This window comes from Bos indicus x Bos taurus, chromosome 15, assembly GCF_003369695.1.
Source record: "Bos indicus x Bos taurus breed Angus x Brahman F1 hybrid chromosome 15, Bos_hybrid_MaternalHap_v2.0, whole genome shotgun sequence".
Classification (NCBI taxonomy): domain Eukaryota; kingdom Metazoa; phylum Chordata; class Mammalia; order Artiodactyla; family Bovidae; genus Bos; species Bos indicus x Bos taurus.
In genome coordinates, this window is record NC_040090.1 from 7580401 (window position 1) to 7605227 (window position 24827).

At 63.1% G+C, this 24827-nt stretch overlaps 3 protein-coding genes across 17 annotated transcripts in view; 1 reads left to right on the top strand and 2 right to left on the bottom strand.

Annotated features, from left to right (window-relative positions):
- Positions 1-1615: 1615 nt before the first annotated feature.
- On the top strand, positions 1616-9799 carry CHRM4 (cholinergic receptor muscarinic 4). Its single transcript, XM_027562516.1, has 2 exons — positions 1616-1695; positions 7062-9799. Exon 2 carries the CDS (start codon positions 7091-7093, stop codon positions 8531-8533), a length of 1443 nt encoding a protein of 480 aa, XP_027418317.1. The 5' UTR covers positions 1616-1695; positions 7062-7090; the 3' UTR covers positions 8534-9799.
- Positions 9782-12687, bottom strand: MDK (midkine). 4 transcript variants are annotated; one of them, XM_027562517.1, is made up of 5 exons: positions 12584-12687; positions 11339-11415; positions 11072-11239; positions 10815-10976; positions 9782-10125 (listed from the first exon to the last, which is right to left on the bottom strand). In XM_027562517.1, exons 1-5 carry the CDS (start codon positions 12607-12609, stop codon positions 10100-10102), a joined length of 459 nt encoding a protein of 152 aa, XP_027418318.1. In that variant the 5' UTR covers positions 12610-12687; the 3' UTR covers positions 9782-10099. The 4 variants fall into 4 exon arrangements, with proteins under 4 accessions (XP_027418318.1, XP_027418321.1, XP_027418320.1 ...); XM_027562520.1 differs by lacking the exon at positions 12584-12687 and adding an exon at positions 12163-12431; XM_027562519.1 differs by lacking the exon at positions 12584-12687 and adding an exon at positions 12336-12424.
- A 294-nt stretch (positions 12688-12981) lies between these two features.
- Positions 12982-24827, bottom strand: part of DGKZ (diacylglycerol kinase zeta) — a 43837-nt gene continuing 31991 nt past the window's right edge. For 7 of the 12 annotated variants that reach the window (XM_027562507.1, XM_027562511.1, XM_027562503.1 and 4 more), the window contains 29 exons: positions 24372-24467; positions 24029-24106; positions 22763-22819; positions 22574-22642; positions 21736-21807; positions 21507-21623; positions 21338-21409; positions 20953-21048; positions 20631-20713; positions 20455-20515; positions 20249-20362; positions 20002-20142; positions 19497-19575; positions 19241-19296; positions 19018-19080; positions 18843-18916; positions 18643-18754; positions 18000-18199; positions 17733-17833; positions 17563-17642; positions 17404-17473; positions 17246-17286; positions 16601-16740; positions 15278-15309; positions 14983-15026; positions 14417-14537; positions 14303-14336; positions 13956-14055; positions 12982-13697 (listed from right to left, as the gene is read on the bottom strand). In XM_027562507.1, coding sequence (XP_027418308.1) covers positions 13581-13697; positions 13956-14055; positions 14303-14336; positions 14417-14537; positions 14983-15026; positions 15278-15309; positions 16601-16740; positions 17246-17286; positions 17404-17473; positions 17563-17642; positions 17733-17833; positions 18000-18199; positions 18643-18754; positions 18843-18916; positions 19018-19080; positions 19241-19296; positions 19497-19575; positions 20002-20142; positions 20249-20362; positions 20455-20515; positions 20631-20713; positions 20953-21048; positions 21338-21409; positions 21507-21623; positions 21736-21807; positions 22574-22642; positions 22763-22819; positions 24029-24106; positions 24372-24467 — 2520 coding nt within the window. In that variant the 3' untranslated portion in view covers positions 12982-13580. The remainder of the gene's footprint in view (positions 13698-13955; positions 14056-14302; positions 14337-14416; positions 14538-14982; positions 15027-15277; positions 15310-16600; positions 16741-17245; positions 17287-17403; positions 17474-17562; positions 17643-17732; positions 17834-17999; positions 18200-18642; positions 18755-18842; positions 18917-19017; positions 19081-19240; positions 19297-19496; positions 19576-20001; positions 20143-20248; positions 20363-20454; positions 20516-20630; positions 20714-20952; positions 21049-21337; positions 21410-21506; positions 21624-21735; positions 21808-22573; positions 22643-22762; positions 22820-24028; positions 24107-24371; positions 24468-24827) is intronic. The other 5 variants (XM_027562509.1, XM_027562512.1, XM_027562514.1 and 2 more) reach the window with 1 other exon arrangement.

Below are 24827 nucleotides of genomic sequence, written 5' to 3' on the forward strand. Positions count from 1 at the left end.
CCCACCCTTTGGTTATGGGAATCATGGGATACCAGATCGTTCAGGTAAAAGACGATGGCTTGCTTCTCACTTTCGCCCAGGCCGCCAGCTGCAGCCCTCGGGTTCACACAGAGGGCTCCACACGAAGAGCACCACGGGGCCGGCTCCTGCCTGAGTTTCCGCCCCTTTTCTGGCAGCTCCTGCTGCCTCCTCCGCTGCGGTACGCCCTCCACCTCCCCGCGCCCAGCACACAGCCCCCCGCCCAACCCGTGGAGGAGGGGCGGGACTTGAATTGTTTTTTCAAGCAAAGAAACCATCCGTCTTAAGGTTTAATCGGATGTTCGCGCTCAGAGAGTTTGGGGTGACAAGCCCCGGGGCCCGGGCATTGTGGTGGGGCGGGGGGGGGGGGGGGGGGAGGGGAGGAGGGGCGAATCGGACCTTGGCCGGCCGCAGGAAGGGCGGTCTCGGGGGAGGCAGGAACGCTGGTCCCCGCAGGCGGAGCGGAGCCGCCGAGGTCAGCGCAGAGGTGGCGCTCTCCGAGGTGCTGAAGCCTCCCAGCGCTCATCCCTCGAGCGCCCCAACAGGCCCTCCCGCTCCGGGGTAGGCAAGGCCCCGAGCCCCAGGGCTTCGGCCCGCGCGGTTCCCGGACACCTCAAGAGACCAGCAGTTCTCTCCCTCGAGGGTCTCGTTCCGGGTTCCACCCCAGGTGACCTTGGGCACTCGGATTTCCCTCACAGGCATCGGAGAGCTTGCCCTCCAGGCCGGATGGGCGCCGCGTCCAGTCCCCGGGGCTGGAGAAAGGCCGCGCACCCGCTCCCCGGCTTGGAGCGCGGGAGCAGGGAGCCGGGCGGCAAGAATGGGGGTCGGGCGGGGTTGCGTGAGATAAGCCAGCTCCTCTCTCCCTAGGGACTGTCGCCTAGCTTCTCTCTCCAGCGCCTTTCCAGGCCCCGACGGCGCCCCCTCTTCCCTGGCTGCCTGGCGGCCGATACTCCGTCTCGAGGCTCGAAACAGTCGGCCCTCGGCTCTTTGCCCCGACGGAACCCACCCACCCACCCATAACCTCCTGTTAGGGTCAAACACTCGCGCCCCAGTGGTCCACTGCGAGCCGGGCGGTGTGAGGAGAGAGACCCGGGCGGGGCACGAGACCCCCTCCCCGTCCCCAGTGCTTGGTCAGAGCGGGGGCGGGAGCGCAGCCAGACGGGGCTGCCAGCTCCCTTCCCAGCCCGCGAGGGGGCGCCGCGTCCCCATGACAACGCGGACACCCCACCCCACCCCACCCCACCCCCAGGCTCCCGGGAGGGCAGCGCCCCCCGCTAAGCCGCGCTGGGGACCGCAGGCGGTGCCCCACTCCCCACAGTGCCCGAGTGGAGAGCCTCCGGCCGGCTCCAGGGAGGGGCGCGCGTAGTAGGGGTCCCGGACGCCCGGGGTGGTGCCCCCCGCGCGTCCCCGTTGGGTGGCCGGCCCGGGGCGGGCGGCGCGGCCCCGCCAGGATTGGCTGCTTCCCCGTGACATCACGCGGCTCAGGGAAAAGTGCGAGCGTGAGCGCGAGTCTCAGCCACAGCGCCGGGAGCTGCGGGCGGAGCAGGGGCCGCCCCTCTGCACCCCGTCCCCGCCCCCGGCCCGCGGCCCGGCCGCGCGCCCCGCCCGCCGGCCCGCGGGGCCACCCCCCAGTCCCGCCGTCTGTCAGGTGCGAGGGGAACGGGGCGGAGGTGTCTGGTAAGTGACTCCGCGGCGGCGCGGGGGCGGGGGACTCGGTGGGCAGAGAAGGACGCGTGGCTCGCGGACCCTCGGAGGCTCCCCGAGGCGGGCCCGACTAGGACAGGGCCCCAGGCTGCTTTGGGGGCGAGCCTGGTGCTGGGAGCTGCAGAAGGCCTGGGGGTGAGGGGCCCGCTGGAAGAAAGGCCCGGAGTGTGGCTCGGAGGCTTCTCAGGTGCGCCTCCGGGAAGGAATGGACAGGCAGTAGGTCGGGCGGCGGCGGTGGTGGTGATGGTGTGTGTGCCCGCCCGCAGCCCCTCAGGAGCCCGGGGCAGCCGTCGGGGGCGGGACCCCGCACTTCATCCTGCACTGGCAGCTCTTCCGGGCGCCGGGCGCTGAAGCCCCAAAGAGGCTTTTTCCCGCCCGTCTCCTCGCCACCCCGGCGCCGCCAGCCCACTCCAGTCCACCGAATCCTCCATCAGCGACCTTGAACTCTGACGGAAAACACCCCTGCCCTCTCCTGGCGCCCTCCCCCCTCCAAGACTCCCCTCCTTTGTCGCCCAGGCTCAGAGACTGGGAGGTCCAGCACCAAGCCCCGAGCCCCATGGCGGAAGTGTCACGCGCAGTGTCGGTGCCAAATCCCCTGCGCCCCTTCTTCCTCCCCGCAACTCCTGAGTCTCCTCTCCTGCCCCAGGGACACAGCAGAGACCACAGCCTTCCTGGAGCCCTAGCTTGAACGCCTAGGAATCGAGGACTCACCCCACCCCCACCCCCGCCCTTCACCTCCACCGCCCCCTGGCCCTGGCGTACAGGGAATGCGAGCCCACCGCGCCTGGGAAAGGGGGGCTCCAGGACCCAGGAAAGCAAGGTGCCCACGCCCAGAGGCTGCAGGAACTGCGTTCCAGGGAGTTGGGGGAGGGTGGGGCACGGGGGAGCCAGGGCCCCTTCGACCACCAGGGAGTCGGGGGGGACGTGGTCTCCGGTTGGGCCCAGTAATAATTCCCAACGAGGCCCACCCCAGTCCAGGGCTCGAGAGGCCGGATGCCCTCTCCAGCCGCTGGAGCCGGGCGGTGCCTCTTCGGCGGGTTAGGAGTGTGAGATGGGAAAGAATCTTACACACGCCTTACACAAGTCCCGGCCGGGCCTCCCAGTTATGGAGGTGCTTCTCGCAGCCTTCTGCCCCGCGGACTGGGCGCCCTTTGGCGGTATCTGCGCAGTGGGCACAATGAGCAGAACCTAGTGTCCCGCAAGTCAGGTTGAGAGACTCTAACAGCAACCCCTCGACAAAAGTCCGTCCCAGTCCGGGACTTGGCACCTCAACGCCGGGGACGCAGACACCGCGGGGCCCTGGGCTAAGACGACGCCCGCACGTCTGGGGTCTCCCAGGCAACTCAGATTGTAGTCCGGTCTTGCGGTGCAGCCGGGAACGCTTCCCCATACACAGGCGGGGAGCGATCTAGACCCGGGTTCTTGGCCGACCTTCTTCTTTCTCAGACAGCCGACGTATGGGCTGAGCCTCCGGGCAGGGGCGGGACCCACAGGACCCACGGTGGGTCCGGCATTTGCTCCTGTACACAGGCTCACAGATGCAGGCACACCCGAACCGTGTGCATCCCCAGGCCGCAGCACTCCAGGCACACACAGACATGCACATGCACGTGTCCACACCGCGCGAGCATGCTCACGCGCACAGGGACGCACTGGTATCCAGGCGTGGCTCAGCGCGCACACACAGTACATGCAGACAGCTACTAGCTTCTACTCGCGCTCCCCAGTGATCACACACAAACAGAACTCGCACTCGCCTTCCCGCCCACCCATGCCTCACAGTGTGCCGGATGGAACCGGGTGCCCTTAACTTCCCACTGTGGAACCCCTGGAGGAGCCCAAGGCAGCTCCGGGGCGGGGCCTGGCGAGGTGCCCCTAGTCCCTCCCCTGTGAGGCCCTGCCTGGGACTTCCCCTGCATTCCCAGTCGCTCTTGGAGTTTGCGGGCGGTGGGCGAATAGCGGCCACCCGCTCTAGGTCCGGAGCTGCACCCAGGGACCGACATTGCCATCTAGCGGTGCACACATCCCCGGGCGGCGGCTGCTCCCCAGGTTCCCGCGGGGCCTGAATCCCAGAGAGGCACCCCAGCAGAGGCTGAAGTTGGAATGTCTGCGGGTGACCCCCTGAAAGATATTTGGGGCGGGAAGAGGGAAAAGTATTTGCCTAGACCTGTCTGCAGCTGGCTGCTTCCCCAAGCAGGTCCAGGGCGAGTAAACCCTTGGCCACCTGATTGGAGACAAGCTGTTCAGATGGAGATAAGAGATCTGTTTTTCTCTGGGAAAGCTAAGAGAGGGAACCCACAGGGAATGAGAAGAGACCCTACACCCAGGCCTCCCCTGATCCATCCCTGTGCTGTATGCTCAGTCCTGTCCGACTCTTTGTGACCCCATGGACTATAGCCCGCGAGGCTCCTCTGTCCGTCGGGATTCTCCATGTAAGAATACTGGAATGGGTTGCTTTTCCTTCTCCAGAGGATCTTCCCAACCTTGGTATCGAACTCCTGTCTCTGGTGTCTCCTATATTGCAGATGGATTCTTTTAACCGCTGAGCCACCTGAGGCAGGGTAGAGTAGAGAAAAACAAGAGGCTGTTGTAGCACCTTGGGGTTAAGGTGGCTCCCGGGCTCTAATTCTGCCCCCACCCCTCCTTACACACTGGGTGACTTTAGGCAAGTTAATTCACATTATCCTCACATGTTAGAAGATACCTCAGTAAGATGAAGACACTTATAGCACCTGCCTTTTTCGGCTGCTGTTAGGATTAAACCCGATAATCTATATAAAAAGCTCAGAGGGATCCCTGACTCATAGTTCACACTCAATAAACAAGAGCTATTATGTGTTTCCTGTTTGGTACCTCCAGCTCCATTCCTATCTCACTGGCCTGTGTCTGGACCCTGGCGGGGGGCTGGGGGGAAGGTCTAAAGTGAGGGTTTCCTTGGGGCTGGTGGATGAACCATTCCGGCCCAGCCCTCACCAGCCAGCCGGCACGTGCCTATAGAAGGCAGCCTCCCCAGGCTGGGTGCCTCTGCCTCCTGTCTCGCCCGGAAGGTGGTGCCCAAGCTTCTATTTTGGAGTCTGTGAGCATGGTACTTGGTCTTTGCCCTTGACTCTTCTGCCACCTTGGGGGTGGCACCACCCTGCTTTGAGCCTCTCCTGTGAACTAAGGATTTGGGTGTGAGGATTGAAACTGCCAGGCCAGGAGGCTGGGGCTGTGATGGCGTCTGACTGAAGCCGGGCTTGGAGGGGAGGGCGGGCACGGGGGGTCACCCTGGCACCTGGCTTCAGCCTCCAGTGCACGTTCATGCTGGAGAGGCAGTTGAGGTGCTGACCCGCATCGCTGCTGGGAGGGAGGCTGTCCCAGGACAGGCAGCCTCTCTCTCTACTTTGCAAAGGAGACCGGGAGGGGCAGGGAGGCGAGGTGGCTTGCGCATGGCCACCCAGCTAAGACCCTGGGAGCCTGGGCTGCGGGGCATGGGCTCCTTCCTCCACACCCCGCTTCCTCCGCCTCTCTCTCACACAGACGCACAGAACTACGTATATACGCCAGGGAGCTGCGGGGCTGGCAGGGCTGTGATGGGCCCGTGTGCGTGTGTAATGGTGTGCGTGTTGGCGGGTGTGAAGGAGGCTGGGCTGAACGGCTGCCCTGGCACAGCGCGCTGGGCGTGGGCCTCCCTCACACGGAGGGAGAGGAGGTGGGGGGACGCGAAGAGGCTTCAGGGAGAGGCCCCAGGCTTGGGGGCTTCCGGCGAGGGCGCCCGGTGTGCACTGGCAGGCGAGGCGCACCCTCGGGGGCTGGCCACGGGTGCCCCTGCCACAGTCCCTCTGGGCCACTTGCTCCTCCTTCAGGGGCCATCAGGCACTGGCCCCCGGGAAGCCCTGGGAGTCTTGCCTCAGCGGACGGGCCCTTTCGGCTTCTGATTCTTCACAGACAGACCCCAGCTACCCTTGCGTTGCACCCCCACACCCTGGGGCTGAGGGAGGGCTCTGAGAGGGGCTGCCACAGTGGCACTGTCCCCTCCTCATTGAATTTCCGGTTCCATGCCACCTGTTCCATGATCAGGTCAGGTCACCTCTGGGACCACTGGCTCCTGTGGCTCTTTGGGCCTCCCTCTGCCAGATCCCTTAGCTCTGGGACAGCAACAGGAGCTGCAGGAGCTATGGAGCCTTGGGCAGGTTATGGCCTCGGTTTCTTCATCTGTTAGTCAGAAATAACAATGTCCGAGACTTCCCTGGCAGTCAGTGGTTAAGACTCCATGCTTCCACTGCAGAGGGTGTGGGTCTGATCCCTAGTCAGGGAACTAAGATCCCACATGCCATGCCCCACGACCGATAAACAAATAAATAACAGCGTCTACTTCCTAGGTTTGTTGTGAGGATGAAATGAATTAATACTTACAAAAAGCATAGAAAGTGCTTGGTAGACAATGCACGTTAGCTGGTAGTATATATTCTTGCCTTTGTCCCCAGTGCCTTCTATAGGGATTAGTGGGCAAGTCCCGCTGCAACTTTTGGTTAAGAAGTGACCAAGTTCAAAAGGGAAGGGACATACATGTACCTAATGCTGATTCATGTGGATGGATAGCAAAAAACCAGCACAATATTGTGATTATCCTCTAATTAAAAAAACATTTAAAAATCTAAAAAAAAAAGAAGTGACAAAGAGGGTGAATAAAGGAATACCTCTGACCTGAGGCACGTGCTGGTGTCAGGGACCACCCTTGCCCCCACCCCTCCACCCATACTGGCCTCCTGTCCATACCTCGCACGTGCCTCTGGGCCTCGGCCATCGCCCTCGCCGAGGCCACTCTCTGCAGCTCTGACTGCCCATCCCCTCTCTGACTCATTCTCTGTCACCTGCCCTTGTTTTCATTCTAGCGCTTTTTCCTTGTCCATGTGTTTGTATGTCTCCCCCGATCGGGTTGTGAACTCCATGAGAGTGGGAGGTTGTGTGTGTCTCCTTCATGTCTGTAACCGCAGCGCCTACAACAGCACTTGCACAGAGTTCAGTTCAGTTCAGTCCCTCAGTCCTGTCCGACTCTTTGCGACCCCATGGACTGCAGCATGCCAGGCCTCCCTGTCCATCACCAACTCCCAGAGTTTACCCAAACTCATGTGCATTGAGTCAGTAATGCCATCCAGCCATCTCATCCTCTGTCGTCCCCTTGCACAGAGTAGGCACCCAGTAAATGCTGCATGAGTGGAGACAGGAGGAAGTGATGGGACCGGGTTCTCTAAGGTTCTGCAGGACGATGTTGCTCCTCTGTCACCTTGACTCCAGGGCACCTCACCTCATGCCTCTCATGCGCTTCAACAGTTCACCCCCTTCCTCTCTTGTTCCAGACACTGTCCGCCCATTGCCGCTGTCCAAAATGGCAAACTTCACCCCGATCAACGGCAGCTCGGGCAACCAGTCTGTGCGCCTGGTCACGTCAACCCATAACCGCTATGAGACAGTGGAGATGGTGTTCATCGCCACGGTGACAGGCTCCCTAAGCCTGGTGACGGTTGTGGGCAACATCCTGGTGATGCTGTCCATCAAGGTCAACAGGCAGCTGCAGACGGTCAACAACTACTTCCTCTTCAGCCTGGCCTGTGCTGACCTCATCATCGGCGCTTTCTCCATGAACCTCTACACCGTGTACATCATCAAGGGCTACTGGCCCCTGGGCGCCGTGGTCTGTGACCTGTGGCTGGCCCTGGATTACGTGGTGAGCAACGCCTCTGTCATGAACCTGCTCATCATCAGCTTTGACCGGTACTTCTGCGTCACCAAGCCCCTCACCTACCCTGCCCGGCGCACCACCAAGATGGCGGGGCTGATGATCGCCGCCGCCTGGGTCCTGTCCTTCGTGCTCTGGGCGCCTGCCATCTTGTTCTGGCAGTTCGTGGTGGGCAAGCGGACGGTGCCCGACAACCAGTGCTTCATCCAGTTTCTGTCCAACCCCGCGGTGACCTTCGGCACGGCCATCGCCGCCTTCTACCTGCCCGTGGTCATCATGACGGTGCTCTACGTCCACATCTCCCTGGCCAGTCGCAGCCGAGTTCACAAGCACCGGCCCGAAGGCCCGAAGGAGAAGAAGGCCAAGACCCTGGCCTTCCTCAAGAGCCCCCTGATGAAGCAGAGCGTCAAGAAACCGCCACCCCCGGGAGACACCACAGCTCGGGGCGAGCTGCGCAATGGGAAGCTAGAGGAGGCTCCTCCGCCTGTGCTGCCACCCCCGCCGCGCCCCATGGCCGACAAGGACACCTCCAATGAGTCCAGCTCGGGCAGCGCCACCCAAAACACCAAGGAACGCCCACCCACAGAGCTGTCAACCACAGAGGCCACCACGCCGGCCACACCCGCACCCCCCCTCCAGCCACGGACCCTCAACCCGGCCTCCAAATGGTCCAAGATCCAGATTGTAACGAAGCAGACAGGCAACGAGTGTGTGACGGCCATCGAGATCGTGCCTGCCACACCGGCTGGCATGCGCCCGGCAGCCAACGTGGCCCGGAAGTTTGCCAGCATCGCCCGCAGCCAGGTGCGGAAGAAGCGGCAGATGGCGGCCCGGGAGCGCAAGGTGACTCGGACCATCTTCGCCATCCTGCTGGCCTTCATCCTCACCTGGACGCCCTACAACGTCATGGTCCTGGTGAACACCTTCTGCCAGAGCTGCATCCCCGAGACCGTGTGGTCCATCGGCTACTGGCTCTGCTACGTCAACAGCACCATCAACCCGGCCTGCTACGCCCTCTGCAACGCCACCTTTAAAAAGACCTTCCGGCACCTGCTGCTCTGCCAGTATCGAAACATTGGCACTGCCAGGTAGGCAGGCAGGGGTGCCACTGGAGGTGCTGGTGCGTGTGCGGGTGGCCACGTGGCTCAGCTGATGTCCTGGAGAGATTTGGAGGCACTTCTCAGTGTTCAGGTTCTCCGAAGAGAACTGAGGTCCCCAAGACCCTGTGAGGCTCAGAAGAAGCTCTGGCTGGATTCCGAGACCAGGTCTCTGCTCAGGCCGAGGAGGATCAGCCCCAGAAGGTGACTGAGCCGGACAGTCTGACCCATCTCTGTTGTCCTGCCTCAGGGAGCTGGGGGGCACTGGCCTACCTGGGCACCTTGCCCCACTGTGACTGGCTGGCATGGCTGAAAGAAGGGACATCTGGAGGGGAGCAGAGCCTCCTTTGGGAGGAGCAAGCGGGCCAGTGGTTGGGAAAGGAGGCTCAGGAAGGGAATGGAAGGGGAGGGACCCCTATTCTGCTGTAACCGGTGCTTTCTGCCCCCGACAATCCCGCATGTAGGCTCGGCCCCTCCTCCTAAATGCCACTCCAGGGGCAGAGACTCCCCTTGCTGCAGCTACTCAGCCAGGCTCTGGTTGGGTGGGTGTGGGGGGTGGGCTGGCTGGAAGCCAGGCAGAGTGGGCCCTGAACATACCCTTTATAGCACGCCTGGGTCACATTCAGGATGGGCCAGTGGGGAGATCAGGGGTTCACTCAGGAACTGGGGTCCGCCACCTCCCACCCTAGGCTGAGCTGAGCGGTTCCATCCTTCTGTGGAGTTGACCCTCTCCCCAAAGAGGGGGCTTGTCCTGGGTCATGTGTAGTGAAGGTGGGACTGCGAGGGGTATTCGCACTGGCCTCTGTGGAGTATGAGGGATGCTTCGGTGGGTCACCAGGGAGAAACCCCCAGGTGGGGTGGATTTGATCCCAAGAGTCTTCCTTGATGGGGGCAGGGGGGATGGGCAGGGCTGGACCCAAAGATCCTGACCTGGGGGAAACTGAGATGGGGGAGTCAGTCCTATCGCCCCCGGGTTCCCTCCCCACCCCTGGCCTGGCCCTGGAGAAACAGGACTGAAGGGCTCAGGGGACTTGACCGGGGGCACCCTTCCAGGGGTCAAGAGGGGCCCCTGGAAGAAATGTTCATAACCGTTCTTTCTCCATGAGCTCTGGAGAAGCACTCACCGCCAAACCCCCAAAAGCCACTGTTCCCTCCATACCTCTCTCTCCTCCATTCTCCCACCTCCAACAAATCACCACAGCAAACTCCCTGGGAAGGGGCTTTTATATATTAAAAGAAAAGCTTTTATTGGGAACAAAAAGATATTTATTTTATTTATTTCTTAGTAATGGCATCCAGTAGGGGAAAAAGAAAAGTGGGTACAGGGGAATCAAATACCTTTGCAGGGGGGCGGTGCTCAAGCTGCCCAGAATCCCTTGTCCCTCCCCACTTTGGGCACTTGGGGTGATGTGGGCAAGTGAAAGGGAAGAAGCAGGGCATGATTGATAAAGCTAACGAGGAGGCAGAAGGCACTGGTGGGTAACATCTTGAGCCTGTGGAGGGAGGGCGTGGGCCGGGCCTCCGAGTGAAGCCGGGGTGCCTTGGCATCCGGGCCTGGCCGCTAGTCCTTTTCCTTCCCTTTCTTAGCTATAAAACAAGAAAGAAACACTGCATTAGCAGGGTTCGGGTGACCCAGTGGAGACCCCCCCACCCTTCCCTGCAGCGCGCACATTAGAGAAAACAAAATTCTGCCCCCTGGTGGTTCTCCATCAGCCCGCCGGGAAGCCCCTGGGCCAGGGCAGCCATTGTGATGCCCTGGGACGCTCTTCACTCCGCCAGCTTAGACTTCCGTTGGGAAATCAGAAAACCTCCCAGTTCCCAGTCTCAGTCCTACTCCCAGCAGCCCTGGAACACAGCCTCAGTCCCTTCACCTGGGAAGTGGGCATATGCCCCTCTGCCTGGTTGGCCTCCAGGACTGTCAGGAGTCAGGAAGGAAGCTAAGGGATAGAGGCAGTAAAGAAGTCCTTCCCAGCTAGAAACTGCCCCACCTGCGGGAAATGACAAAGCCAGGCCCTTCCAGGCCCACTGCCCTGGATCCTAAGCCAAAGGCTCCAACAGAACCACTGACTTGGTCTTTACTTGAGCCAGGGTTTCAACCTCCCAAACTCCATCTGCAGAGCTCTCAGTACCACCCACCTAAGGTCTCTGCCTATAGAAAGACAGTGTAGACATCAAGAAGTCACTGGCCAGTATCCAAAAACGGCAGCTTCACTGCCTTCACAGATGGGGGCAGCCACCTGTGACAATCCCATCCCTACCGACCCCGCCTTGCTAACCTTTGGCCTTGGCTTTGGTCTTGGGGCTGCAGGGCTTGGTCACTCGGATGGTCTCCTGGCACTGGGCATTGTATCGCGCCTTCTTCAGGGTCCCTTGGCGGGCTTTGGTGCCTGTGCCCCCATCACACGCCCCCCAGGTCTCAAACTTGTACTTGCAGTCGGCTGGCGGGAGAGCCCGGGAGGTTAGGGCTGGGCAGCCTGTGAAGGGGCCTTTGAAGCTGGGCCCCCGCCTACCCTCCGCGGGGACCCCACCTCACCTCCAAACTCCTTCTTCCAGTTACAGGGCACCCGGCACCGGATGCGCTGCGTCTGGGCCCCGCAGGTGCCCTCGCGGAATCCCACGCCGCAGTCCTTGCTGCTGGGGGTGCAGGGCCCCCAGGTCCACTCGGCACACTCGCTCCCTGGGCCTCCCTTCTTCATTTTGTCTGCAACGCCGGGGAACAGAGCTCAGGACTCACCCTTCCTGTGGTCTGGCCTCACCTGGCCTCCGGCCCCCTTTCAGTCCCCCGCTCCCGCCGCATCACCTTTCTTTTTGGCCACCGCGGAGGTGAGCGCCAGCAAGGCGAGAAGGGCGAGGAGGAGGAAGCTTCGGCGCTGCATCCTGAGGGGAGAGCACGGGTCAGAGTCCCCCCCGGGGGCCGCAGGCGTGGACCACCCCCCCAACTTTGCCCCAGTTCCCAGGCCAGGCCCAAAGGGTCGGGCTGCTACTGCGGCGGACTTGGGGGGGCTGGCCGCTCGCCGCCAGCCCGGGCGCACAGCGGGAGGAATCTCCCCGGGGGCCTCCTGGAGCCCGGGACGCAGCTCAGACCCCCTCCCCGCCTCCGGACCCCAGATGGGCAGCGGCTGGGGGGCCCAAAGCCGCCGCGCGCCCTCCGGAGCCCCGCACGCTCACTCGCTCGCTGCCCGCGCGCGCGGCTTCGCTCCCTCCCGCGCCGGGCTGTCCCGCTCCGGCCGCGGCCCCTTTTGTCTCCAGAACCGGTCTGAGCCGGTCACATGGGCCCCCGCCCCCTCCCCCCTACCGAGGAAGGACCTGCCCCGCCCCCTCCCCTCAAGCCCGCGCCGCCCCCGACCCCAGCGTCCCCTCCTCCCCTCCCTCCCCGCGCCCCTACCCCCCTCTTTCCGCCGCTCGCCCCACACCCTCGCCTCACCCGGCCTCTGCCCTCGGCTCTCAGACACCCGGCTCTCCTGGGCCCCCCATCCTCCGATCCCGGGCTCTCCCGGCCCCGGGCCTCCGTCTGGTCCCCGCACCCCATTCCCCATGCCCCAATCTGGCGATCCATCGGCCCCAGCCCCGGTTTGCTGTCCCCTTTTCCCCCTGGACGCCCGTTTCCCTCCACGGCCACGGAACCTTAGGTGGAGACCAGAAGAGGGTACAGAGCCCCGGGTGTGTCCTAGGTCCCGGCCTGGGGCCCGCGTTCGAGCCGGTGTGCGGCTCTGTCCGCCAGCCCCGGGAGGGTGCAGAGATGAACCCCGTCGCGTCCCCCCCCTCCACCTCCCAGGACCCGCTAGACTCTCAGCGACCCTTAGATGCTGGGGAAGGAGCACCAGTCCCGCCTTGGATCGCTTCACCAAGGGTCCAGGGAGATGCTCTACTCCGTGTTGCGGTGGGGTGCGCTCTTCTCGGAGCGCAAGTTGGAGGGGGCGCGCGGGGGGCGGGGGGAGTTGAGGAAGGAGGAGCCCGCAGGCTGGGGTTTGGTTAAGACTTAAAAGCAGACAGGAGCCGTCTGAGAAGTTCCAGATCCGGCCCTGCAAAGGCTGCAAATGCCCACCTCTTGTGAGCCGGGTCCTCGGGCATCGCCTCCTCAGGTCCCCGTAGGAGCCAGAGTGGTGGAGGCCAGGGGGAGGGGGCTTGCCCAGCCACAGGGCAACCGGGCACAAGAAACCAGGCCTGGCCCCTGCCCCACCTCTTTCACTTTCATTGTTATCGTCCCAGCGGGAAGCGGGAAGCTGGAGGAAACTGGCTCCTCCCCCAGCCCCTGCGAGCCCCGCAGCCTGGCCGAGGTCAGGTCCCGGGCAGGCCCTCAGACCCCACCCCTACACAGGAATCAGGACCCCCTGAAATGGGTCTGCGTTCATGGCATCCAGTCCCTCAACCCTGCGGGTAACCCAGCAGATCCCACTGCTTCAGGAAGACCCCCCCCCCACCCCAAAAAAAGAAAAGCAGAAAGGAAAAAAAAATACACTTTACTGAGTCACACCCAGCTGTAAACATGTCACCATGAGGGAGCCCCATCCCAACCCCCAGGCCACAGAGTCGGAGGTGAAATGACAGGGTTTGGGAGGAGGGTCACAGGGGAGGTGCTAAGCAGGGCAGCGGGCAGGCAGATGCAGCAGAAGACCCCGGATCGGGGTGGGGGGTCAGGGCAGGAGAGGGGGCTGAGCCCCCAGGAGCCTCAGAGTGACAGTCCCAAAGGGCTGGGAGGCTTACGAAGCCTCTTCCTGGGGGCTTCCTCAAGGCCCTCTGCCCTCCTGGCTGCGGCCCTTGAACTCCACGGCCCCCATAGCAGTGGGCCCCCCCAGTGCCATGCCCCCACCACCAGGCCTGCCCAGCCCAGTCCAGTTTCCTGGTCCCCTGTGAGCCTCCCTCCGGGTTAGGCTGTGGCCTCAGGGGACGGGGTGAGACCCCCCCAGCTCCTCAGAGTCCAGCCCTAGGTCTGGGCAGCTCCTCAGGGAACAGCACGCGGCTCCTTCCCTGGGGCCGGGTCCCTCTGTGGCCGTCTGAATGGAATGTGGCAGCGCGGAGGCCAGGAGGGGGCTGGCCGGCCCTCACACCGCTGTCTCCTGGTCCTCCCGCTGGATCATCTGGTAATGCTGCCGGTTTTCCAGGTACGCCGCCAGTTCCGTGTCCTGAGCCTTCTCCGCTCTCTGCCGGGGAGTGTCACCCTGGATGGGAGCGGGGGCGGGGAGCTGCCATCACCTCAGGAGCCTGTTGGCCCCAACAGACTAGAAAGCAGGGCGCTTCCCTCGGGAGAAGCTGCCTTCTGTGATCTCAAGTTTGGGGTTCGGGCTGTGTTGAAGGCCAGCTCTGAATCCCCCGAGGCCGCCCTCCCCCAGGCTCCCCTCTCCCATGGGCGGAGTTCAGGGAAGGGTGGCTCTGTGTCTGCGTGGATTCCTCCGTGCCCGCCCTGCCCCTCTGCTCACCTGCTGGTCAGTCTTCATGAGCGAGGCCCCGGCCTCCACGATGTAGTGGCAGATGGTGCGCTGGCCCAGGGCTGCCGCCTGGTGCAGGCAGGTCTCCCCGCTGGGGGAACAGGGGCTGGCTGTGGACCCCATCCAGTCCTCTGGGCCCTCCTGTCTCCTCGGGGGCCATCAGAAGGGGCAGGAAGTGTGGGGTCCTGGGGCGGGACGGTGGGGGGAGGGTGGCCCAGAGGGCGACAGATGTGGCCAGGAAGGGTTTTATGGGCTCTGACAGGATCCACTCGGAGGGGCTAGATGAAGCCTGGGTGGTTTCCAGGGTGACTGGGGTCCTGCCCTGCCCAGATACTCACTTTTCCTCCACGGCATCAAGGATCTCAGTGGGCGCTGGAGAAGGGCGGGGATAAGAGGTTAGAGAGGCCCAGCAGCCTCCCCGCGGCCCCGGGGGCCCCAGGGGCACAGCTCACCATGCTCCAGCAGGTAGCGGACCACTTCCTTGCTGCCGGTGCTGACCGCGTGGTGCAGGAGCGTGCGGCTCCGCTCATCACGGTGCATAAGGTCACCCCCAGCTCGGTGCAGCTCCTGGAGCTGGGGGCAGGAGGCAGGGCAAGGCTGGGGCACCTCGAGACCACCCTCCTTCCCACCACAGAAACGCCCCTCCAACTCACACAGGCCCCAGGCTCCCTAGAGGTCTCCAGGGGTCTTTTGGGAGTGCAAGGGAGAGACATTGGTCATCTCTCATCCCAGGTGCCCTTGGACTCCCTGGGAGCCTTGGAGCCTGTGGTTCCTCTAAGACTCGCTCCTTTCTGTGCCCTGGGGACAGACGGACTGAGCTAGGAAGCCCCTAAGGAGGGACAATGATTGTGGGCGGGGCGGGGCAGACTGGAACAATCACACGGAGACCCCCCCAGAGGGCCAGGTCATGACAGATGACTGCATTTTGACCAAGCAGCTCCTGGCCCAGCCAGAGGCCCCACTCCCCAGGCCCCGCTGGGGCTGCCAAGGGGAAGAAGCCCGAGCCTGGCACTAGTACCTTACAGAAATCGTTCCTCTTTGCAGCCTCGATGAGCTCTTCACCTGCTCGGAACACCAGCCTGTTACACTCTGGCACGGGAGGCCTTGGCTTGCATCAGTGCATGAACATGTATGTGATGTATTATTGTGCAAAGCGGGCCTGAGGGGCACGTGTGCGGAGGGCTGTGGCAAACGTGACTATAGCTATGTTGGTGTGAGGCTGTGTATGGGCTCCACCTCGCCCCGCCCCACCCCACTGAGCCTGGGTCCTCTGATCAGGGAGGAAGCAGGGGCCCTGCAGGGAGAGGCCTCACCTGTAGGGGGCGCAGCGTCCCCTGGCAGTGACCTGCAAACAGAGCAGATGTGACGGGGTGACATAATGAGATGTGATGGGTGACATGAGGTGTGACAGGATGAGATCTGACATGAGATGTGGCAGGGTGACATGACGAGATGTGATGATGTAACAGGATGAGATGTGACAACGACTTGAGGTGACAGGGTGACAGGATGTGACAAGATGACATGAAATGACAGGGTGACATGAGATGTGACAGGGTGACAGGATGAGATGACAAGGTGATGAGATGAGGGTGACAGGATGAGATGTGATGGGGTAACATGTGACAGGGTGACAGGAGGTGACAAGGTGACGAGATGTGAGGGTGACAGGGACATGAGATGTGACAAGGTGACAGGATGTGACAGGTGACATGATATGTGACAGGGTGACAGGATGAGATGTGATGGGGTAACATGTGAGGGTGACAGGATGAGATGACAAGGTGACGAGATGAGGGTGACAGAATGAGCTGTGACAAGGTGACATGAGATGTGACAGTGACAGGACGTGACAAGGTGACATGAAATGACAGGGTGACAGGATGAGATGTGCCAGGGTGTGGCAGGGTGAGATGTGGCAGGGTGACGTGGCTACAGCACAGGCCCAGCTTGTTGCCCTCCCCAGCCCCAGCCCGGGGCACCCTTGGTTCATTCAACAGTTTATTGAGTGCCTCCTGCATGTCAAGTGCTGTTCTGGGCACCAGCAACACAGCCGTGAACAAGACAGGTGGAGAACTTGCTCTCAGGGAGCTTACATTCTAGTCAGAGAGACAAAGTCAGACAAACGAGTAAACACAGTGTTCTGGAACAGGGAGTGTAGAAGAACGGGAGACTGGGTGGTGTGATTGAACAGCAACTTCAGGGGGGCTCCCGAGAGACTGCGGAGAAGGCACACCCAAGCTGAGACGTGAGTGGAGGGTGAAGATCAGGGAGGCAATGACAAGTCCAGAGGTGGGCAAACAAGACGGCAAAGAACGGACAGGTGAGCGGGGCTGCCCTGTGGTGGTGGAGGAGGGCACAGGTGCCCAGGGTGAAGTGACCAGGAGCAAGGCAGGGCACGTGCCCACAGGGTGCTGGGGGAGAGCAGGAGGCCAGGGGGCTGCAAGGCGCTCTGATGAGGGTGCGGGTGGCCAGGAGGGAGCCCAGGTGTCCGGCCACCACAGCGGGGCGGATGCTGGCCGGTGGGGCGGAGGGCTCATGGCCCGGCCACGGCCGGGGTGGGGGAGGAGGGGTTTCAGTTGGCTGTCCTTTGGGGCAATGGTAGGGGGGAGGGTTGGCTGAGGCTCGGGACTCACCGGGATGTGGGGGAGCAGGGCGAGGTGGGGAGAGGGGACGTGGGGGTGGGGAGGTCAGGACGGGCAGATGCCCCCAGCAGCTCAGGGTCCAGGATATAAATCTCGTCCTGTGCGATCTCGGTCACGTAGTTGAGGTGTTCCTACGGGGTTGGGGGGGAAGGTTGGGCTGAGGGTCAGGGCCCTGCAGGGCAGCCGATGGGGGGTGCAGGGGGACGCCAGGCCAGCAGACCTGGAAAAGCCGCGGCCGTGAGGTGGAACACTGATGGGGCAGCCAGGCCTGTGGCCCTGCCAGCCCCCACCCCACCCCACCCCACCCCACCCCCTCCTCTCCCTTCCTGCCCCAGATCCCCTGACCTCACACAGGGGGTCCCCAGCTTGCAGCCCCTTCCCACGGCTAAGCCTTTACCGGGTGCCCCTGTCTCTGACCCAAAGCACCTTTCCTTCAGTGTCTGGCTGGAAGATGCCTGTGCTTTGAGGCTCCCCCACAACCCAACCCCGTGAGCCCAGCTTCTCACTGTCAGCACCATCCCTGTGCACTGCCCATCGGTGGACACGGGTGTGCCCGGCCATGCAGGGTGGCCAAACAGGACAGGTGACATGGGGGCCTGGAGCCAGCGGTTTTCGGAGCAGACCTTGAGTGCTTACCTGGGCCCTGTCGATTCTGTAGAAGCGGCTGGCAGTGGTGGCTGTGGGGAGAGGGCTAGCTGAGGAAGGTGGCCCCTTATCCAGGCCCAGGTCTCCAGCCGCCCCACCCAGGACTGCCAAGGGACGGGGCGGGACCCGGCCCTTCAGGGGCCACTCACCATCGAGGAAGCACCACTTGGGGGACAGTTTCTGGCACATCGGGGACTTGGCTCCAGCACCTTCGGGCTCCTGGCAAGAGAGGCAGAGGCCGGGGCTGAAGGCCACCAGAACCTGGGCCGGCGGGGCCCCGTTGGGCAGGCCCTGGCCCCACCCCTCACCTGCCGGAGCCTCTCGATGTGAGCGCGGCACAGCTCCAGGTCGCTGTCTCCTGGGACCACCACAGTGCCCAGCGGCACAGCTGCAGGGCAGGGCGGCCGTCAGCAGCGGGCTGCACCCCAGCCCGGGCCCCGCCCCTCAGCACCCGCTCCCCGCCCCGCCTGCCACTCACAAGCCTCTTTGAGCTGCTCCTTGTCGTAGTGCAGGGCCTCGTAGTCGTGCATGCTGACCCTGCTCACCTGGACTCGCAGCTGCTCCGGCACCGGCTGCTGGCTGCAGGCAGGCGACCACGTGGCGCTCGGCAAGGGCCCTCATGTACCGCCCCCCGCCCCAGCTGCCCCGGGGTACTGTTAGCCTCCTTCCCAGAGGGAAAAACTGAGGCTGGGGAGGGGCACAGTTTCTGGGGCCCAGGGCATGTGGGCGGGGCGGGGGGACATACTCGCTGTGCAGGGGGGCGGCGCTCCGCCGCTTGGCCTTCTGCACCATGGTGGCCTGGTTGCGCAGGGCAATGCGGATGCGCGAGGCTGCGAGCTTGCAGGGCTCACCGTCCACCTGCACCGGGATGGCTTTGGACGTGGTGAGCAGCACCTCTCGGCACTGCGTCAGCCGCTCGCCGTGCCCGCCCACCTGCAGCGCAGCCTGTGGGCACGGGAGGCTCAGGGTCAGGGGCCAGGGGCCGGCAGGACCGCAGGCTTTCCTTTTCCCAGGCTGGAGAACAAAGTGAGTAATCCCCCACCCGACGGAGAGCAGAGGAGGGTGAGACCCCAGCCAGAGAAAGGAGGTAAGGGTGAATTCTCCAGTCCTGGCCAATGAAAAGGAATTTGGTGACCCCCTTCCGTTATTTTTATTTTTTTATATTTATCTGGCTGCTTTGGATCTCAGTTTTGTCACACATGCTTAGTTGCCCTGAGGCATGTGGGAACTTAGGTCCCCCCAAAGGGATCAAATTCATGTCCCCTGCATTGCAAAGTGGATTCTTAACCACTGGACCACCAGGAAAGGCATCCCCTTCCATCTTGGGGCCAGTGCCAGGGGCAAGGCAGGCCTGGAGCTCCAGGTGGGCCCCGTGCTGGCTTACTCACCAGGGAGGTCATGGTAAAGCCGATGACCTCGAGGTAGCCATCGTCGTGCCGCTGGGGCTCAAAGTCATGGTGCTCCCCAGGGTGGCCCCAGGGCATGGTGCCCGCGCAGTACCTGGAGGGGAGGGCACCGCCATGGGCTTCAGAGGACGGGCGTGCAGGACAGGGACAGCAGGGCCCACCCAACACCCTCCCCTCCTCACCTGGGGATGTTCAAGAAAACAATGCACTGGGGTTTCAGGTCCTGAATCTTGGGGGTCAGGTCAGTCCCATCACACTGCAGGCAGGAACGGGCGGACGGGGTTGAGGGCATATGCACCCAGGGGGTATCCCTCCCGCCGGACCCACCCACCCTGCCTGCGGGCACAGCCCGCTCACCACCACGCGGATGTGCTTGGCCAAGTCCTTGGAGCTGCCCATCAGGAAGTCAGAGAAGGCTGTCTGTGGGAGACAGAGGGCGTCACCATCTGGTAACAGGGCATGTCCTTCCCGCTGCCGTACAGGGGTCCTGAGGCCTGGTGGACACGGGTGGGTGGGGGCATGGGTGGGAGAACGGGTGGGCGTGGCAACGGCTCGGCGCAGCGGCAGGCCCCGGACTCACCCCGGCGTAGAACATCTTATTCCGGAAGCGGCTGTTGAACTTCTCCGGGTTGGCCTCTGGGTGGTGACAAGAAATAGGGGACAGTCAGCTGCTCTGAGCCTGTTGGGGCTTTCCAATCTGGGCTTGGGCGGGATGGCTGATGACGGACGAAAGCCTTGTACTGGCAGGGGCAAGGTCTGGCCATCTCGGGGCCCCTCCTGGGCTCCCCCCCACCACCACCACCCGCGGGTGGCCTCCTCAGCAAAGACGCGCCCACCTCGAGACTCGTGGAACTCCAGGGTGACGTGGGCGTCAAAGCCCAGGCTGAAGTAGTTGTTGAAGACATCCAGAGGCAGCTGGAGGAGGGCCAAGGGACAGGAATGAGGGGCTCCCGCATGCACCCTGCGCCTCCCCACAGCCACCTCTGCAGAAAAGGGGCCTTGGCCCAGCCTTCTCAGCTCCCGGGGAGCCCCGTCAAGCGCCTGCACACCAAAGTGGCCTATGCCCAGCTGGCTTCTCTTCCCAGGCCTCGCCCGCCCCCCAACACACGACTCCTCCCTGACGGGCCTCACACGCGCCAGGCCCTGGCTCTGTGTGCTGCTGAGAACCAGTGGTGCCTGGCTGTAGCAGGTGCTTAGTAAGATGTGCTGAGAGGCTGCAGACAACTCTCCTGTGAGCTGAGGACTACCATTCCCTCTTCCCAAGGAGAGGCCGAAGTCTGGTGACACAAAGACTTGCCCCAGATCCCACACACCCCCGGCTCTCCCCCACAGTGGACCCACCTGGTCGGTGGCCCCCTCATCTCGCTCCTCGGGCCCCGCCTCGGGGTTGGGCTCCGCATGGAGGTCCCAGCGGTCCAGCTGTACCACGTTGCCCTCCTCCACGTGGGACAGGATCTTGGACACAGGCTCGTCAGTGTAGCCCTGGGGCGGGGGGGCGGCGGGAACTGAGCTCCTCTGGGGTCTGGGCCTCCCCCGGTACCCTGCCCCCCTCCATCCCCGGCTCCCTGCCCCGTCCGTGGGCGCTCACCCCGCCCCAGTTGAGGGTGCGGGCCAAGTCATTGCCAGTGCCCAGGGGCAGGATGGCGACTGGCGGCGGCGGCTTCAAGCGCAGCTGGTCCAGCGTGGAGAGGATCCAGCCGACCTGGAGGAGCAGGGCAGAGCGGGCCAGGTCGGTGCGGGCCAGGTCGGTGCGGGCGCCCCGGCGGCCCAGCCTCTCAGGCCGTGAGGACTCACCGTGCCGTCACCCCCGCAAGCCAGGATCCGCAGGTTGTGCACTCGGCGATACATCTCCAGCCTGGGGTCAGAGGGTGGGAACGGGGTCAGAGGGGTCAGGACCCGTGAGCTGTGCCCAGAGAGCGCGCCAGGCCAGCTCTCGCCACCGCCCCCACAGAGCCCTGGCAGGTACTTACGCCTCCCTGGGGCCCCCCTGGCTCAGGTCAAAGACTTGCCGGGGATTCAGATACCAGAGGAAGGACTGGATGATCTTGGCGCCCTGTGGGAGACCAGGAGCCGACAGGGAAGCGGGGAGGCAATCAGGGTGGTGGGCAGAGGTGGGGAGAAGCGCGTGGGCCCAGGAAGAGGCAAGATGCGGAGGCAGACGGGACTTTCTCCGCATCCCTGGGAGAAAGGAGTGGGGCCAAAGCCAACCTGGGAACACCTGCTGGGGGGAGGGGCTGAGCTAGACCCCACCCCGCCCCAAGGCTCTCAGAGGAGACTGGAGGCTGTGTGTACCTGGTTGCCCCCACTCTTGGGGTTCACGAACACCAGCAGGGGCTTCATGAGGGGGGACGGGGTAGGCCTGATGATGAAGGGTCTCCAGCGGCCCTCCTTGGAGACAGAGAGAGCCCGTAAGGCTGGTTCCCACCCTGGGGGACCCTCACCCTGTTCTCTGTGCCCCGGGTGCCCCCGTGAGTATCACCGCAGGGTCAGACCTCACAGTGGGCCTGGCCCCAGAGGAGGACCTGGACCTCTCCCCCTGCTTGGGGGCTCCAGAGCCCAGATTGACCCAGCGACAGCCGCATCGTCAGCTCCAGCGGCGGGGAGGGCCTCAGTGCCCCAAGAAACAGGCCCCCCTCTCCTGTTCCCCTCCGGCTGCCCGCCTGGTCCCCGGTCTAACCTCAGGCCCTTTCTTGCTAGACTTCCTCTTGAAGGATGCTCTTTTTTTCTTCTTGCTGGCTTTGAGGGTGTTCTGCGAGGGAAGTGGAGGTGTGGGTGACAAGATGGTTGGGGCTAGGGTGGCTGGCAGACCCTGGGGGTTAGGGTTTCCTGGCGCAGGTGGGACTCACCTGGGGCCTGCGGGCCCGGAGGATCCAGGTGGGGGGGATGACCACAGCGGCGTGGACCCCCAGGGAGCACGGCTCCTCGATCTGCTGCAGCATGAAGCAGGACACCTTGCTGTGGTACTGGGGGGGGGGGGGGGGCGTGGCTGAGCTGGGCCTGGCCGAGACCTGCAGCCCGCAGCCCGCACCCCGCGCAGCCCAGGGGACAGCCGGCCGGCAGGGGAGTGGCACTCACTGCTTGCTTGCACCAGGAGCAGCTGATGGCCACGATCTCCTTGCTGTGGAAGGTGAACTTCTGCTGGAAGCCCTGGGAGGCAGAGGGTGGTGAGGGTCCCTGGGGCTGGGCCCAGAGCAGCAGGCCCAGCCCCTTCCTGCCGTCAACATCTCTCTGCCCAGGGCAACTGAGCACTCTTATTTTTTTTTAAAGAAAAGAACTATAAAAGGAGTCCCTGAAGTCATGGGTGCTGAGCCAGGCTGGGTCTCTGAAGTTAACTGCACCATCTGCTGGAAAGGGGTCCATAGATAACTCCTGCCTAACTCCAGTCCCTCCTTCCCAACCCAGGCTCTCAAAGCTCTGTGCAGTAACCATCACAGTCATTCCCTGTTCGTCCTACACTGGTTTATCGCAGGGTCTACTGTGCCCAACGTGCTGGACACTCAGGGTAGATGGAGGGAGAAGGGACAAGGCCCCTAGATCTCTCTGATCCTGAACTTACTGGGGGGTGGGCGGGGGGGACAAGACGGGTCAGTGAAACCTGGGCTGCTGTGGGCTGTGCTCGCACCCAGTGGGCCCTCAATGTGCACTGGCTGAGCTAGCGATGGAAAAAGCCTCCATGCTTCTTGAAGGGCTTGCTCACAGCTTCCAAGCGGTCCAGACACACTGCTCTTGGAGGAGAGGCGTTCCTCCCTGCTCTCCCGCTCTGCCCAGGGACCTGGGCGTTCTGGGACTGAGCGGGCACGGCAGACAGAGAGAGTGGGCCCAGGACTCTGCCCACAGTCAGGGACGGACGGGCCATGTGTGGCGGTGCGGGGGTCGCCGGGACCAGGGCCAGCTTGCTTGGGTGGAGCCTCACCTTCCCGCAGTGCCGACACTTGCCGTCCTGGCGTCGCCGGTGTACCCAGTGGTGCCGCACGAAGGTTGGCTGGCGGAGGAGAGGAGCAGCACTGGGCTGAGTGCCGGGCGGAAGCCCAGAGATGCTCTGGAGTCACTGCCGAGAGGCCCACTTGGGAAACTCGGGGCCCTAACTACCCCGGGTACTTACCTCACGGACGTTCCTGGAGCCCGATTCACGGAAGGATGGCTTACAGCGGAAATTTATCTGTGAAACACGCAGTGACCGCCGAAATGTCAGAACCGCCCCTTGTGGGGTCAGGCACATGGCCACCCTCTTCAGAAGGTGTCACTCAGGAAGCGTCCTCACAAAGGAGGGAGAGGCCCCCCAGCATCCTGGGGGCCCTGAGAACACCAGACACCTCTTCTCAGAGGCCCTCTGGCATCCCTCCTCCTCTCCACTAGCCAGAAGGAAGCTCCCTTCCGCTGCCCAGTCTTCTGGGATGAGGGAGACAGCAAGTTCTGTATCCGTCTTCCCCGCTAAAAGGCAGCAAGGCTGACCCGTCCTGTACTCTTCCTCGCCCTCCAGCTCTCCCAACTTAGGCACCTGCAGGCAACCCAGCCCATGCTTGTGGACTGGTCCCTGGAGCCATCAGCCCATTTGTGGAGTCCTGGTTTATCACCTTAGGGGCTGGTGTGACGGATCTACGGGACTTGGGGCTACAGGCGTCTCTCTTTTCCTCAGGGCCCCTGCTTCGGCCCTAGGAAAACTGTAGGGAAAGTTCACTGTATGAGTTGAGGAGTAGCGGAAGCCGTCTGCGTCAGCCTCGTTCAAGCCATTCCTAGTCCTACAGGATTTTTCTTACGCTGGTCTTGGTTTCTGCTGGTGGGGAGTCCTGCGGGGCCACGGCAGCCCCCCAATCCCTGGGCCTGGACCCACTCACCCAGCTGTCCTTCTCCCTCCCTCCCTAGAAGCGGGGGGCCCAGACGCGCCCCTAGCTGCAGCTGCTCTGTGGACAATGGTCCCTGGGAAAAGGTCTTTACAGCCCTCCTCCTCTCCACTAGTGGAGGGGACAGGGCCGGGCTTCAGGGCCCACACAGGACTGGCCCAGACAGAGCTGAGGTACAAAGGCTCAGCCCCTTCTAAGTATTAGTTTGGGAACTGATAAAAATGGTATCTCAGCCAGCATTCATGACTTCATCTTGTCTAGTAATAGTCTTATGAACCTCGCTCTGTGCCAGGCTTGTTCTGGGCAGCAGGGACACAGCAGCAAATGAAGGGGGAGCCAGGATGCAAACACAGGCACTGCGGCTCCAGGGTCCTTGGTTTTTTTCACCACTGTACATACTGAGGCACCCCTGGCCGGTGTTGTTTGTGTGACGTGAACACACGTGTACAGAGACCTGTGTAGGAGTGCCGTGAGGGCTTCAGCAGCCCGAGGGGGAGGGGCAGGAAAGCCTGAACAGCCACGCTCACCTTCTCGAGCTGCTCAATGCAGGGTGTGTGGACCACAATCTTGCAGGCTGCACACTTTCTCCGGGACACTGATTTCTGCTGCGGGAAACAGAAGGTCCCTGAGGCACCGGCCTCAGGGTGCCACCCCACGCCTGCCCCGGCACAGCTGCTCTGGGAGAGCATTGTCGAGCCCCCGTCCCGGCTTCAGGACCCAATCCCATTCCTCTGGCCACCGGGGGGCAGCCCCCTGCAGGGCGGCTCAGGCGAGAGCCTCCTTCCCACCTTCCCCTGGAAGTGCCTGCCTACAGGGCTCGAGACCCGGCTCCACCACCAGGGGGCGGCCTGCCGCACCGCGCTCACTCACCAGCATCTTGGCGACGCAGTACTGCTCTCCGACGTAGCAGAAGTCCCCGGACACGTTGGTCTCAAACCAGATGTGTTCCCCATACGTCGCTGACTCCTAGAGGACGGGACGAGCATGCTCGGTGCACGCCTGCTCTGCTCCCAACCCTCTCCCAAGACAAACCTGCTCCAGCCCTCACAATCTACCTCCCTGCATCCTGCTTTCCCCCCGGCTGTCTGTTGGGCTTAAGGCTTGGCTCAAACGTGGCCTCCTGGTTAGTGCAGACCTGCTGCGCCCCATCTACTGTCCCTCTCCCAAGACAAACCTGCTCCAGCCCCCACAATCTACTTCGCTGCATCCTGTTTTCACCACTGTTGGCTTCAAGGCTTGGATCTGCCCTGACCCCACAGGTCCATGGGCTTCCCTTGCAGCCGCCCGCAGTACTTCCGACCCCCAGCGGGGAGCTGGTCCCCATAG

Excerpts from the sequence above, each read along its gene's own strand:
- CHRM4 (XM_027562516.1), top strand. The coding sequence starts at position 7,091 with ATGGCAAACTTCACCCCGATCAACGGCAGCTCGGGCAACCAGTCTGTG.
- MDK (XM_027562517.1), bottom strand. The coding sequence starts at position 12,609 with ATGCCCGAGGACCCGGCTCACAAGAG. Across the intron at positions 11,240-11,338 it reads CGCGGTGGCCAAAAAGAAAG|ACAAAATGAAGAAGGGAGGC; the intron begins GTGATGCGGCGG and ends CCGGCGTTGCAG. Across the intron at positions 10,977-11,071 it reads CTGGAAGAAGGAGTTTGGAG|CCGACTGCAAGTACAAGTTT; the intron begins GTGAGGTGGGGT and ends CTCTCCCGCCAG.